The sequence below is a fragment of the Macaca nemestrina genome, chromosome 1 (genome assembly GCF_043159975.1).
Source record: "Macaca nemestrina isolate mMacNem1 chromosome 1, mMacNem.hap1, whole genome shotgun sequence".
Taxonomy (NCBI): Eukaryota; Metazoa; Chordata; class Mammalia; order Primates; family Cercopithecidae; genus Macaca; species Macaca nemestrina.
The window spans coordinates 149,341,537-149,358,578 of NC_092125.1; the positions used below are offsets into that span (position 1 = coordinate 149,341,537).

Genomic DNA, 17,042 nt, shown 5'->3' on the forward strand with positions numbered 1-17,042 from the left:
CGCCTGGGGCCACTGCCACTGATAGCAATGCCCAGCCCCCATAACAGGGCTGCCATGTACTTGCAGCACCTTCAGTGGACCTGGGAACTGGCCCATCTGGATTCTATTTCGGGGCATGAGGACAGACTCACTCTGCCTACCACCTCTCAAGTATTTTATCCAGGGGCCTAGGAATAGTCCTTCCCTGCCTACCAGAGTCTGTATCTGTGTACACCAATGGGAGTCTGAGGACAGGCCTGTCCCTTTAAGTGCCACCCCTCTCAGTGCCCCAGCACACCACCTGAGGGGCTTGGGAAGTGGTCCCCTCTGTCTATCACTCTGGGTACACATACATATGATCAGGAAGCATGACAAAAGACTCAGGTCATCAGCCACTGGCATCAAAACTGCTGTCCAGTGGCCCAAAGACAGACCTGTTCACCACAGCCTGCACCCACAGGTACAACAGAGGAGCCTGGGGACAGGCCTTCCCTGCCTGGTGGCACCTCCCACAGTGACTGAGTGCACTGTCTGGAGGCTTGGGGATCCATCCATTCTGCTTGCTGCTTCCGGCATGCACACGCACCATCAGGGGGTCTAACAACAGAACCAACCCACCGACTGCCTGCACTCAAACACATTGTTTGAGGGCCTGGGGATTGCCTCACTTGGTCCAACACAGCCTGTGCCCATGTGCACCATTGAGGGTCCTGAGTATATGCCTGCACTGCCTGGCACTGCAACCCCAATGCTCAAGTATGCCATCTGAGGGCCTGGGGATTGCCCTGCCCCACCCACTACTGGCCTGAGGCTGGGCCTGCCCAGTCTGCCACCACTACCACTGCTGGCACTTACCCACATATGCCACCTGAGGGTTTAGGGCCTGGCTTGTCCAGTCTGTTGCTACCATCACTAGCAGCGGTGTGGACTGCCTGGGAGCCTGAGGGTTGGCCTGTCATCACTGCTACGATTGCTTATGCCACACATGCTGCCCGGGAGACTAAGGTCTCATCCATCTGCCCAGTCTACCACTGCCACTACTGGTACCTGAGCAAGCCACATGGAGGCCTAAGAATTGGCCCTCGTGGACCTGCTAAAATTGATGCCAGTCTATGGCCACGAGGGGACAAAAGGCGGGTATGCTTGGCCTGCTGCTACCACCACTGGGGCCTGAGGATCAGGATGCCTGGTGTCCCTGTCCCCAGCAAAGCCTCACCACAGGCTCCACTAACAATGCTGCCTAAGCCACTGAGGAAATCACAGACACCCACTGATGCTAATTACAGCTGAAGAAATCATAGAGACTACACTACTGCATGCACCCAGAATAAAAGCTAAACTGCCCAACAAACCAACATGATGATACATCTACAGAAAAAAGTCTTACCCTACCAAAGCCAATCCTAAAAACTGGAGGAAATGACTGTTACGCCAGATGTGGAGATGTCAATGTAAGTATACAAGGAACATGAAAAAGCAAGAAATATGACACCTCCAAAAGAACATAATTCTCCAGCAACAGATTCCAATTAAACAAAAAATGATGAAATGTCTGAAAAAGAATTCAAAATAATGGTATTAAAGAAGCTCAGTGAGATATAAGAGAACACAGACAAACAATACAAAGAAATCAGGAAAACAATTCAGGATATGAGTGAGAAATTCAACAGAGAGATAGATAGCATAAAAAAGAACCAAACAGGCCAGGCGCAGTGGCTCACGTTTGTAATCCCAGCACTTTGGGAGGCCGAAGCGGGCAGATCACGAGGTCAGGAGATGGAGACCATCCTGGCTAACACGGTGAAACCCCGTCTCTACTAAAAATACAAAAAATTAGCCAGGCATGGTGGCGGGTACCTGTAGTCCCAGCTACTTGGGAGACTGAGGCAGGAGAATGGTGTGAACTCGGGAGGCGGAGCTTGCAGTGAGTCGAGATCATGCCACTGCACTCCAGCCTGGGTGACAGAGCGAGACTCCATTTCAAAAAAAATAAAAATAAAAAGAACCAAACAGATCCATCCCAGAACTGAAGAATTCAATGAATGAAATAAAAAATACAACTGAGAGCTTTGACAACAGATCTTTGACAACTAGATCAAGGAGAAGAACTGAGGACAGGTCTTTTGAAATAATTCAGACATACCCGCCAAAAAAGAATAAAAAATAAAAATGAATGAACAAAGCATACATGATATAGGGGACACCTTAAAGCAATGAAATATTCAAATTTGGGGTTTTCCAGAAGGTAAAGTGATGGGTAAAGACAGAAAAACTCATTTAATTTAATAATAGCTGAAAACTTCCCAGTTCTTTTAAGAGATTTAGAAAGCCAGATACAGGAAGCTCAAAGATCAAATAGACAGAATCCAACAAGGTCTTTTCCAAGACACGCTGTACTGAAATTGTCAAAAGTCAAAGACAAGACAGAAATCTAAAAACAGCAAGAGGAAAACATCAAGTCACATATAAGGGAACCTCCATCAGACTAATGTGGATTTCTCAGGGGAAACCCTGCAGGCCAGGAGAGAAAGGGATGATATATTCAAAGTGCTAAAAGAAAAAACAAACCCTGCCACCAAAGATAAACTGCTAGACTAACCAAGAAACCTTTCTTGAAAAATGAAGGAGAAAAAAAGTCTTTCCAAGATAAGCAAAAACTGAGGGAATCATCCCTACTATACCAGCTCTACAGGAAATGCTTAAGGTAGTCCTACATCTGAAAGTGAAACAATAATATTTACCATCATGAAAACAAGAAAGTATAAAAGTCACTGGTAGGGCAGACACATAAATGAGAAAGAGAAAGGACTCAAATATTACCATTACAGAAAATCACCAAACTATAATGATAAACAATAAGAGGGAAAGAAAGGAATGACAGACATACAAAGCAACCAGAAAACAATTTTTTAAATGACAGGAATAAGTCCTCACCTATAAATAATAACTATAAATGTAAATAAATCAGATTATCCACTTAAAAGATATGGACTGTCTGAATATATAAACATAACATGATCTAACTATATGTTGCTTACAAAAAAACTCACTTCACCTGTAAACACACAGATAGATTGAAAGTGAAGAGATGGAAAAAGATTTTATACAATGGGAAAACAAAAACGAGCAGGAGTATCTAAATTTATATCAGATAAAGGAAACTTTAAGTCAAAACAGTAAAACGAGACAAAGAAGGTCATTACATAATGATAAAGGGATCAATGCAGCAAAAGGATATAACAATTTCAAATATATATGCATCCAATACTAGAGCACACAGATATATAAAGCAAATATTATTAGATCTAAAGAGAGAGACAGACTCCAATGCAATAATAGTTGAGGACTTCAACACTCCATTCTCAGCATTGTACAGATTATCGAGACACAGAATCAACTAAAAAAAATGGACATAAACTGCGCTCCTTGTACCTAGGAGACATTTACACGACATTTTATCCAATAGTTGCAGAATACACATTCTTCTAATAATCATATGGAACATTCCCCAGGATAGACCATTTATGTTAGGACACAAAACAAGTCTCAACAAATTTTAAAAACTTGAAATCATATCAACTATTTTCTCAGATCCTGATGGAAAAAACTAGAAATCAGTAACAAGAAGCACTTTGGAAACTACAAATTGATGGAAATGAAACAATACGCTTCTGAATGACTATTGGGCTAATGAAGAAATTAAGAAAGAAATAAAAAAAAATCTTAAAGCACAGACAAATGAAAACACAATATACCAAAACCTATGGAATATAACAAAAGCAGTGCTAAGGGGAGGTTTATAGCAATAAACACCAAAAAGTATAAAGATTTCAAATAAGCAACCTAATAATGTATCTCAAGGAACTAGAAAAGCAAGAACAAACCAAACAAAATTAGTAGAAGGAAAGAAATAATAAAGATCAGAGCACAACTAAATGAAATATAGAAAAAACATACAAAGGATCATCAAAATGAAAGGGGTTTTTTTTGAAAAAATAACCAAAATTGATAAACTGCTAGCTAGACTAACCAAGAAAAAAAGAGAGAAGATCCAAGTTAACAAAATCAGAAACGAAAAATGTTACAACTGACACCACAGAAATACAGGAGATCATTGCAGACTATCATGAGCAACTATATGCTAACTGACTGGAAAACCTAGAGGAAATAGAGACATTCTTGGACACATACAACCTACAAGAAATAGAAATAGACTGAACCAGAAAGAAATAGAAAATCTGAACAGACCAATAATGAGGAACAGGTTGAATATGTAATAAGAAGATTCCCATCAAACATTAAAGAAAAGCCCAGGGCTGCATGGCTTTACTGTTCAATTTTATCAACTTTATAAAGAAGAATTAGCATCAATTCATCTCAAATTATTCCAAAAAATTAAAGAAGAGAGAATTCTTCTTAACTTATTCTACGAGGCCAGCAGTACTCTTGATACAAAACCAGACAAGCGAACAACAAAAAAAGAACACTACAGACCAACACCTCTGACAAATATAGACACAAAAATTTTTAACAAAATACTAGCTAACAAAAATCCAATAACACAACAAATATATAATATAACATGATCAAGTGGGATTTATCTCAGGGATGCAAGGATGTATCAATATACGCAAATCAATTAACATGATACATCACTTTAGTAGAATGAACAACAAAAATCATATGATTACCTTAATAGATGCAGAAAAAAGCATTAGATGAAAGCCAACATCCCCTCCTGACAAAAACTCTCAACAAATTAGGCATAGAAGAGGCATTCCTCAACATAATAAAGATCATATGTGACAAAGTCACAGCTAACATATTGAATGAGGAAAAGTTGAAAGACTTTCCTCTAAGAATGGGACCAAGACAACGAAGTCCACTTTCACCACTCCTAATCAACGTAGTAATGGAAGTCCTAGCCAGATCAATCAGGGAAGAGAAAGAAATACAAGGCATCTAAATAGAAAATGAAAAAGCCAAACTGCCCCTCCTTTCAGATGACAATCTTACATACAGAAAAACCTAAAGACTCCACCAGAATATTCTTAGGACTGATAAACAAATTAAAAGGTGCAGAATACAAAATGAACATACAAAATCAGTGACATTTCTATACACCAATAATAATCCAGCTAAGAAAGAAATCAGGAATATAATTCCATTTATAATAGCTACAAAAAAACAAAACAAAATAAAATAAAATAGATAGGAATAAATTTAACCAAGAAGTTGAAAGACCTCTACAAGAAAAACTACAAAACACTGATGAAAGAAATTAAAAAGGACAGAAACAAATGGAAAGACATTCCATGGTCATGAATTAGAAAAATAAATATATTAAAATGATCAACTATGCAAAGCAATTTACAGATTCAATGCAATTCCTATCAAAATACCAATGATAGTCTTCACAGAAATAGGAAAAAAATCCTAAAATTTGTATGGAACCACACAAGAGCCTGAATAGCCAAAGGAATCCACAGCAAAAAGAGCAACGCTGGAGGCCTCACACTACCTGACTTCAAAATATACTACAAAGCTATAGTAACTAAAACAGCATGGTAGTGATATAAAAACAGACACAGAGACCCATGGAACAGAATAGAGAACCCAGAAATAAACCCACGTATTACAATTAACTGATTTTTGACAAAGGCATCAAGAACGTGTTACACAGTGGGGAAAGGACACTCTCTTCAATACATGGTGCTGGAAAAACTGGATATCCATATGCAGAAGACTGAAACTAGACCCCTCTCTCTCACCATATCCCCAAGTCAACTCAAAATGAATTAAGTACTTAAAAATAAAGCCCCAAACCATAACAATACTAGAAGAAAACACAGGGGAAATGCTCTAGAACATTGGTCTAGTTAAAGATTTTATGGGTGGGGCACGGTGGCTCACGCCTGTAATCCCAGCACTTTGGGAGGCTGAGGCAGGTCAGGAGTTTGAGACCAGCCTGACCAACATGGTGAAACCTTGTCTCTACTAAAAGTACAAAAATTAGCTGGACATGGTTGTGGGCACCTGTAATCCCAGCTACTCGGGAGGCTGAGGCAGGAGAATCACTTGAACCCAGGAGGTGGAGGGTGCAGTGAGCTGAGATCGTGCCATTGCACTCTAGCCTGGGCAACAAGAGCGAAACTCCAACTCATAAATAAATAAATAAATAAACAAAAAAACCTAACGAACAAAAAAGAGTTTATGGCTAAGTCCTGAAAAGCACAAGCAATAAAAACAAAAATAGGCACATGGGGCTATATTAAATTAAAAGTTTTTGCAGAGCAAAGGAGACAATCAAAAGAGTAAAGAGACAACCTGTTGAATGGGAGAAACTATTTGCAAACTATTCATCCAAGAAGGGACTAATATCCAGAATATACAAGGAACTCCAATAATTCAATAGCCAAAAATAAATAATCTAATTAAAATGGGTAAAGGATATGTGTACACATTTCTCAAAACCAGACTTACAATGGCCAACCACTACATGAAAAAACGCTCAACACCATTAATCATCAGGGAAATGCAAATCAAAACCACAGTGAGATATCATCGTACCAGGAGGAAAGGCTATTATCAAAAAGACAAAAAATACCAAGTGCTGGAAGGGATGTAGAGAAAAGGGAATTCTTACACACTGTTGGTAGAAAGGTAAGTTAGTACAGCCACTATGGAAAACAGCATAGAGATTTTTCAAACATCTAAAAATAAAACTATCATACAATTCAGCAATTCCACTAATCCAAAGGAAATCAGTATATCAAAGCAATACCTGAATCCTCATGTTTATTGCAGCACTATGCATAACAGCAAAGATATGGAATCAACCTAAGTGTCCTTCAACAGATGAATGGGTAAAGAAAATGTAATATATATAGGAATACTATTTGGCTGTAAAAAAAGAATGAAATCTTGTCATTTGTAGCAACATGGATGGAAACAGATCATTCTGTAAAGTGAAATCAGTCAGGCACGGAAAGACAATGTCACATGCTCTTACTTATATGTGGAGCCTAAAAAAGTTGATCTCTTAGAAGCAAAGTATAGAAAGACAGCTACCAGAGGCTGGGAAGGATGTGTGTTGGGGGAAGGGATGAAGAGGACTAAGGTACTAAGAACAAACATACAGTTAGACAGAAGGAGTAAGTTCTAGCATTTGATAGCACAGCAGGGTGGTTATATTGTATATTTCACAACAATATGTTGTATATTTCAAAGTAACTGGAACAGAAAATTTGAAATGTTCCCAACAAAAAGAAATAATAAACGATCAAGGTACTGGATATTCTAATACCCAGCATTGGTCACTACACATACTATGCATCTATTAAAATATAACATGTACTTCATGAATATATAAAAATAGTATGCATCAATAAAAATAAAAAAGTTCAGAAATAGACAGATGTATATATTAATTTAACATTAGTAAAGGTAGAATTTCAGATAAGAGGCCAAATAAGAATTATTCAATAAATATGGAGGGCAAAACTGGTTAATTATTATACAAGAGCAAAAAATAAGTTAGCGTTCAGAAAGCACTGAAAGAAAATACAAGTTCAATAGACACACTTATTGTGGAGTAGGATATTTTTTCTTCTTTTAGAGACAGGGTCTCAGCTCTGTAGCCCAGGCTGGAGTGCAGTGGCATGATCATGGCTCACTGCAGCCTTGACCTCTTGGGCTTAAGTGATCCTCCTGCCTCAGCCTCCAGAGTAGCTGGGACCAAGTGTGTGCCACCACACCTGGCTAATTCTTTTTTATTTTCTGAAGAGATGACGTCTCACTATGTTGCCCACCTGGTCTTGAACTCCTGGCTCAAGTGATCCTCCCACTGTGGTTTCCTAAACTGATGGGATTACAGGTGTGAGCCACTGCACCTGGCCTGTTTTAAAACGATTGTAAAATATGGCAGTAAGTCACTCAGATGTAATTATGTAGTATGTAGCAACTGTGATATAAGAGACTGAAGGAAAGGGTCAAGTGCAGGGTTGGAGGAGGTAGATCTTAATTGGCTACTGAGCTCATAGGACTGGACTGCAGTGATGAAGAGCATAGGAAAAAAAAAAAGTAAAAAGACATATGCCAAATACTAGGTTCTATTTGGATGGTGGAATTACGATAATTTCAAATTCATTTGCTTAATAAATTACCTGGTTATAAGTATATGAAACATATCTCAACCAGAAAGGAAAATGGAGGCTGGGCCAATCTATCTAATCTTTCTCACCAAACTACTCTTCCTTTTGTATTCTCTATCCAAATTCAAAATTTAAGGGTGCTAAAACTGATGCTTTAGAGAGGTTAAATCATTTGTTCATGATCATACTGCTAATGACTGGTTGATCAGGGATTCAGATCAACGTCTACCTAACCCCACAGTTCCTTCTCTTTTTTTGCTGCCTTCTGAGACAGTCTTCCTACTCCCAAAATGCTCAAAGCATAAAAGTTAAGAAGATGATACATGTAAAATTCATGAAAATCTTGTGAAACAATTTATTGTTTAGTGGTTTGGAGTTTCATTTTAAGAATCATACCAAAAGGACTTTAAAGGGATAATGTGACCTGGAATTGAGAATCTGAAGAACCTGGGATCAAATATAGGTATTACTTAGCAGCTGCATGATTATGTTTAAATTAATTAACCTCTCTGAGCTGATTTCCACGTCAGTAAAATGGGGAAACGGTATCACTTATTTCACAGGATTATTTTGAAGACTGAAAGCAGAAGTTATAGGGAGTTGCTTTTATTAATTATACAGTATTGCATTGAAGCTAGCAAATTTAGAAAAAATATAAAAAACAAACAGCTTTTATGAAATCTAAATCTATTTTAAAGTGCTATGAATCTTATTATTGACTATGTAACACATCTATTTGCGATAATAATGCTAACAGCCATGATTCATGAACTTAACAGAGAGTTTCTGGATCCCTCCTGTGAGACAGGCTGTATTGCATTCACATTGTTTTGGTCTGGCTATATTTTCTTTTTGCTGCATTTTAAAATTCTTTAATTGTTTTGTTTTTGTAATATTTATTTATTTATTTATTTATTTGAGACAGGGTCTTGGTCTGTCGCCCAGGCTGGAGTGCAGTAGCATAATCACAGCTCACCGTAGCCCCAATCTCCCAGGCTCAAACAATCCTCCTGCCTCAGTCTCCCAAGTAGCTGGGACTACAGGGATGAGCCATCACACCCAGCTAGTTTTTGTATTTTTTGTGGAGACGGGGTTTTGCCATGTTGCCCAGGCTGGTCTCAAACTCTTGAGTGAGACTCAACCAATCCACCCACTTTGGCCTCCCAAAGTGTTAGGATTTCAGGTGTGAGCCAGGGTACCCAGCTTGTTACTATAATCGTTTGTAAAATATATACATTAGAAAAACTGTGCTTTTAATACTTAATTAGAGCATTAATTTTTTTTCTCCTTAAGGAAACTCAATCATGTAGTTGCACAGCATTATTAAAGATGACAAGTCTCTAAAACATTAGAAGTTTTGGTTTTATGAAAAAAAGAAAAAAAAATAAATAATTCAAAATGAAAACACTTTATTCATGCAAATTATCTTTAATTATTTAAGAAGCAAAATGAGAGATAAAGGTAATTCAGTGCAGCAAAATCTTTTCTAAAACGTCTCAAATTATTACCATAGTGAAATGATAACTACTATCAATTAATATATTACTGTTACCACAACTGTTATACTGGTAACTTGTGTAGCAAAACAAAACAAAAAACAATACTACTTTCTTTTAAATATGCTACTGTTTAGCTGGGGTTTGTTCTCTATTTTATTATGATGGTATAATAATGTCAGCGATTAACTTGATCTATACTTATATTCAAGCCTTCAAGTTGCCTGAATTTCTAACACTAAGAATCCCTTTAGCAAGCAAAGAGTCAAACAAAAGACCAAACAAAACAAATCTCAAAAAACTCAGGTGCAAAGTTATTCTGAATTTCCACATTTCTCAAAGTATAGTACCTCTACATTTATTTATATGACCATCTGACTAATCTCCCTGTCCCCTGGAAGGATAAGCTTCATATAGGCAGGAATAAAGGTTGGTTTTACTCATCATTGTATTCTCAGCACCTTGCAGAATACCTAACACACAAGCAGGGACCTGATAACTATTTGGAAAAAATCTTATGTGAATAAATAATTGTTAAAAGGAAAAAAGTAGTAACTTTGGATAATTTGTTTTCACCTTCCAAAAAAGCATGAATTAAAACCCCTATTTGTATGAATTATGTTCAAATTAGCTTTCAAATGGATAAAAGAAAGTTGCATCCCTAAAGGGAGACCAATGCTCATTTAAGTCAATGAGCAAACATTTAGTGAGCATATACCAAGCATAAAGCTCTTTCCAGATGATAGCAATATGAAAAAAAAGTAAGATATGGTACCTGTTCTCAATGAAATGTTTTAAAACAACAGTGACCATGTAAAATATTAATAAAGAATACCCATCAGAGAAAAATATCAGAGGTGATATTTAAACTAAATCTTAAAAGATAAATAAGAGTATGGCAGATGCACATATGGGAAAAGTCATTCTGAGTAAAGGAAAAAAAAATTTACACAGGCACAAGTGTAAAAAAGCTTGGTCTGTTTGGGAAACACTAGATAAAACAATGTGTAATCCTGATAAATGCCACAGGGAGGTCAAAATGAAGACTAAAAAGTGATGAAACTAGCAATTAAATGTTGTTATATATCTGGCACATGCCAATTCTGGATGGGCAACTACATTTATTTATATATCTTCCTAATGTGGCTTCACATCAGTTTTGAAAACCCTTAGAACACTGTCTAATATATAATTTCCACAGTTTTGTGAAGTGTAACAGGCATAGATAGGAAAAATTTAACAAAGGAAACATTTCAGGTTGATGGTCAAAATAGCATATATGCTTTCTTTTAAAGCTAGGTAGGGCCAGGCGTGGTGGCTTATGCCTGTAATCCCAGCTCTTTGGGAGGCCGAGGCGGGCAGATCACTTGAGGTCAGGAGTTCAAGACCAGCCTGGCCAACATAGTGAAACCCTGTCTCTACTAAAAATACAAAAAAATCAGCCAGGTATGATGGCATGCACCCGTAGTCCCAGCTACTCGAGAGGCTGAAGCAGGAGAATCACTTGAACCCAGGAGGCGGAGGTTGCAGTGAGCCGAGATTGTGCCACTGCACTCCAGCGTAGACTACAGAGTGACTCCACCTCAAAAAAAAAAAAAAAAAAAAAAAAAAAAAATTCTAGGAGGAAACTCATTTTTAAGTTATGGGCTGTAAAGTACTTTAGATCCTGCACAAGATTAATTCAAAAGGTAAAAAAATTAAAACTATGTGTTAAGTTGAAAATATCTCCACCACATATAATTTAAACACCAACTTTAAAAAAGCTTTTAAATTAAAAAAGAAAGTCTCACCTTCCTCTGGTAAATAGCAATCCAATCTGTCGTGGCAAACCACTTGTGAGTTTTTATATCACTGACACCATTCTTTAGATTTCCATATCTCTTGGTCAAATCCACCTGCAGCAGGTTCCGTAGAAGGTCCTTGAGATCTGAACTGAAGTGGGATGGGAATCGGACCTACACAAACACACCATTTGGTAAAACACACATTCTAAGACTCATGATATTTCTGTTTTGATTTCATAAAGTCTTTTTTTTTAAGGCAACAAGCCATTATATGAACAAAAATATGGAGCGATGACCTTCACATACTTTTAACTACATGTTACAGTCCCCACAGTAGTCATAAAGGAGAGAATTACTTGGGTGAATGAACTAAACCTGTTCTTTTAGGGCCTTGCTTTGGTCATGATGTCTTTAAGAACATGGAGCAGTCTCCAGAAAAATGTGCATACCTACAGAACTTTTGCAAAATATCAGAAGGTTCACCTATCTTTAAGAGCAATCTCTTTGGATCGTACATTACAAATCTGTGTCTCAAAGATATACAAATTTAACTTTGTAATATAAATAGAAGAACCAGCATATGAAGGAAATCAGTATGTACATTTTGAAAAGAGATCTATCAAAAAGGAAGTCTAAAAATGGTTGTAAAAACCCACACTGCCTTTCACAGCATAGGAAAAATTTTTCATTTATCAGAGGTTGGCTTTTAAAAATAATTCTCCTATTATGCAACAGTTTAAAAATGATTTAGACTGGTTTAAAAGCATTTTTTCTACCTACTAACTTGTGAAGACTTTACAAAAATACTAGACTGGCCTCCAGCCTTAAAAACAACTGGAAACCCCCAAATAAGTGAAGATTTTTGGCAATCGATAAGGTTAAAGTAACATTTATAGGAAACCTAAGTCTATTTTTCATTTTGTTTTGTTTAAACACATTCTTCTCTTCTATACCAACCTAACTTCTGGTTCTTACTCTTTCATTGATATGGGTACTAAAAAAATTAAAATGGGTACCACCAAAGGATGAGAGAATAGCTGCATCTATGCCTCCTTATTCTTTTTTGTCATCACTCCCACCTCCCCACTATCCTTTCCAACTTGTGTTAAATCCCTTCCACCACCCTTTTCCCTGTCATACACACATATGTATGCACACATGTATGTGTATACATATCTGGATTATTACAGCCTCAACTACAAATTGATCATAGCACCTTTGTAGAAAATACTTTAAAGGGTTAAGAGACCCATTCCCGAACTCTCTGCATTCTTACTTTGTTTCTCTACAAGTGCTACCACTACATAATTTACATAGTGCATCATTACATTACCTCAGTTGCTCTTTATAATACATTTACTTATTCAACTATGCTGTAGTATTTGTGCATATTTCTGCCTCCCCCAGGCTCTGAGCTTCTGAGGGAAGGTACTGTGCCATTTTTATTCTCAGTATTTATTAGACTATTTCAAATACTGTAGTTCATCCATTTTACAATTATTTATTGAGTACCTACTATATGCCAGGCACTATTCTAGGTGCTGGATATAGAGCAGTGAGCAAAACCAGGCAAGTCTCTGATTTCATGGAACTTACATTCTAGTTGGATAGGACAAATTCAGTGAATATGGTATTAACTCCATTTTAAAGATGGAGAAACTAAGATTCAGCAATGTTACTGGGTACAGCTTCCTCAGTCATCAGGCCATAAAGTGGCACAATTGGGACTAGAAATCTAGTCATGATTTGTATCTTCATGAATTTTGCTCTTTATTACACTGTCTTCAAATATATAGACTCCTTAATTTATATTCTGACTTTCTAAAAGCTCAACATACTTGACAGACATTCTCATGTTCTCAAAGTAGAAGTTAAATCATCAGCATGCAAAGATAGGTTTTATAGTACAGTTAAATTCAAAACCATAGCTTTTGACTGCCACTTTTGTGCTATTCTATAAGTAAATTCTCTCAAAATCTGGTCCTAGGACCCATGCACATCAGAATAAACTGGGAGACAAAAGGATAAAAATGTGGATTCCTGTGGCTTGCCTCAGATGATGGGGGTATTGGGCCTGAAAATCTGAGCTTTTATCGCCAAGGGATTCATATGTACATAAAAGCTTGAAAAGCACTATTCTCAACTCTGTTCACTACTTTATGCAGAGGTTTTATTTTCTATGCTAGTAAAATATCATAGCATTTTAAATGTAAATAATAACAATACAGTAAATTGAAACCATTATCATACCAGAGGAAAACTAATATTGTATCAAGCAACCAAAGACTATTTAAAGGGTTAATAGTCAATAAATGACCAGGATTGGGGCTCAACTCATACAAATTAGCAACTCAAAATCTCATTTTTGCAAGGCCCTTTATTATCCTAGATTATGAGCAGTTTTATGTTCTAAAACAGTAAGGTATGTGAACTTCTACCTTCTCTAGTTTTATTCTTGACACAATGGTTTACTAGAAGCTAGGCATTATGCTAAACACTTTGTGTACTGGCTCATAAAATCCTATAACATTTGGATAATAATACAAATGTTATAGGTAGGGGTGAAGCAATTGAGACCTACAGAAATTATTTTGCCTAAGATTACAGAGCTAATAAATAGTAAAGGTGTAATTCCAAACTGGGTACACTGACTGCAGGGTATATATTTTTAATTATTTATTCTCCTTCCATGATTCAATAACTTAAAAATAGTCATTATCAGGAACCTTCTAAAAGACCAAAATTTTCATCTTAAAAATATTTTGCTGCACATTTCCTCATTTACCTAGATGAAGTAAGAACTAGAGAATAAGGGGTATTCAAAAGGCACACTGTCTACTTTAAAGATAACATGACATTTTTCCAGTGGGTATGTTAGCTCAGATTTTTCCAGTGATAAATCTAAACTTTATTTAGATTCCAAAGAAATAATTTATTTGAAGTACATCTATATTTGTTTAGGATTAAATTTGTGTGAACTGTTCAATAGTAATGTACCAGTTATCTCTTTCATTATGTTCACACAGCAGACAGTAATATACTACATATAAATTATCTTTGGAATTCAGGTAATATGCAATAGAATGCATGAAAAATAAAAGCATCTAAATAATGTAGTTCTTTATTTTGGAATGCAAATAAAGTGATGGTCTTGACTCTGTGTGTGTGTGTGTGTGTGTGTGTGTGTCTTTAATCTTCAGAACAGTGATTCTCAAATGGGGAGTGATGGGAGGTCATGACCGCAGATATCAGAATGATTTGGGAACCTTTTCAAATTATGGACATATCCTCCTCACCTCCATATCACACCCTCTTCTCCAGAGATTCTCACAGGTAGCCCACACTCTCATAGTAGTCCATGTTAATAATGGGAATCTGTCACGTATTTAAAGTATTTTGGGGGAGAAATAATGAAAGTCATTGTGAAAGTATTTTTTCCCATGATTATTCTGAAATTTAACTTGAAATGTAATTTCCTTGTTGACTGAACTTTCCAAAGAGCCATGTTGATTTATCAAACCGGAATTAGTGAAAAACAGAAAATAACTTCAACAAAATTGTTTTAAATGCACAACTTTTATTTGTAATACATCAACCTCGAGACACTAAAGATTTCTATGATGGGAAGAGTGACTATCTAATTTTTCCTTTAAAACTATATCAAAAGGGTATTACTTTTATCATTATTATCAATTATAACTACTATAGAAAGTGAAATCAAAATCTTCTAATATTGGAGCTAGAGGGTGCTTAGTTTGAGTCTAAACTCTCATTTTAAAGATAAGGAATCTGAGCTCCAGTGAGACTACCAACTCAGTTAGTGGAATTATTGGGAAAATAACTTAATCTTCCTGTCATATACCTATGAGCTTTTTGCCAGTCCAAGATAGGGCAAATAATGTGAAAGTAAATGTAAAGAGCCAGATGTTGAAAAGAGAAAGACAGTCTAAAATCATTTAGCCATTAGGTCTGAGAGATAAGGTTATGGGAAACTGGCATCATTTAACATGGAAGAAGTGTTTGTATAACATAAAATAGGTGTTTGTGATATGTACACCTCCCAAGGTGTTTTTTTCAATATTTTTTTCTTCAATATTATTTATTGTTTAGGAATATTTTCCAACCATTAGAGACTATATTACTTCTGATTTTTCTAATTAAATTTTCTGGAGAATAAATCTAATTCCCCAGTGAGGTACAGATACACAAAACAAGCTCTCAACACATGGTGTTTATCAAAATCACTTGTGATACTTAAAAAAAAGTTTTGAATCCACAGAAGACCTCTTGAGTCAGTAACTCTCAGGAAAGACACCAAAGATAGAGCACACTTCATGAAAGCTTCATGAAGGCAGAGACCACAACTGACTTGCTGTATCCAGCATGCAGAACTGGTCTGGCACATACTGTGAGCTTCATAAGTATTTAATGAATGCATGAATTGAAATTTGACAAATATTCATTGAACCTCTACTATGTGTTATGCTTGTACTAAGCAAGTACTATGTGCTTACTAATATATCTCAGGAATTTGTGCTTGGATTATATAAGTAAACAAAATAAGATGAAGATTTCTGACTTCATGGAGTTTACATTCTAGTGAAGAAGACAATTAAAACTTAGCAACCGAGGGATCCTTTAACAATGTTATCCTATCTTCTTCATAAAACTTTGCATTGTAAGGTGTTTGACTTTTACTCTGAAGAAAATGGGGAATCCTTGCAAGGTTTTAAAAAGAATAATAGGATATGATTTAACATTTTTAAGGAACCACTCTAGTGACTCACTTAAGAGCAACAGCAGTGGATGTGGTAAGAAGTGGCTGAATTCTGTAAATTCTAAAGACAAAGTAAAAATGGTTTCCCTGTGCATTAGATATGAAGTGAGGACTCCAATGTGTCTTGGCCTGACCAACTGAAAGGGTGGAGTTGCCATCAGTTTAGACGGGGAAGGCTTCGTGAAGGGGGGTGGGTGGAGTGTAGGAAAGAGGACAAAAACTTGTCAGTTTTAGACAGGTTGAATTTGAGGTATATATTAGATATCCAAGTGAAGATTTCAAGTTAGAAACTAGATACAAGAGTATGGAATTTCAGAAACATGTATGGACTGGAAAAATGAGTTTGAGAATTGTCCTGAGCATTTAAGTCATGAGACTGGATGAAACCACCCATTGAGGAAGTGCAGAGAAAGAAGAGAAGAGGATCAAGCCAAGGAGATTGAGAGGGAATGATTAGTGATACAAAGTCACTGAAGCCAAGTGAAGGAATAACAAATGAATCACTGAACTAGATTCTTCTGTTTCTTGCTTTGCCACAAACTACCTTTTGTCTTTGGGTAATTCTGATTTTTGATTTACCTACATACAGGACTAGAGAGTTAAACGAAATAAAAGTGAACATCCTTGCCACCTAAAAATTCTACCAAGCTGTTTCTTTAGTAGAAAGAATTCCTGGGTTCCAATCCCAACTCCACTACATACATGCTCTGCAATCTAGGGAAAACTCTTAACTTTCTGAGTCTCAGTTTCCTCATTTATAAAACAATGAGAGTATATCTCATCTAGCAGTTATGAAAAGAAATTATGTAACTTACATGAAACTGCCTTGTATTATGCCTAGTATTTTGCAGAC

At 36.5% G+C, this 17,042-nt stretch overlaps 1 protein-coding gene across 8 annotated transcripts in view; it reads right to left on the reverse strand.

Annotated features, from left to right (window-relative positions):
• The window catches only part of LOC105482741 (protein kinase cAMP-activated catalytic subunit beta), a 165,083-nt gene that overhangs the window by 7,131 nt on the left and 140,910 nt on the right, over window positions 1-17,042 (reverse strand). For all 8 annotated transcript variants that reach the window (XM_011743011.3, XM_011743006.3, XM_011743004.3 and 5 more), the window contains one exon: window positions 11,419-11,583. In XM_011743011.3, coding sequence (XP_011741313.1) covers window positions 11,419-11,583 — 165 coding nt within the window. The remainder of the gene's footprint in view (window positions 1-11,418; window positions 11,584-17,042) is intronic.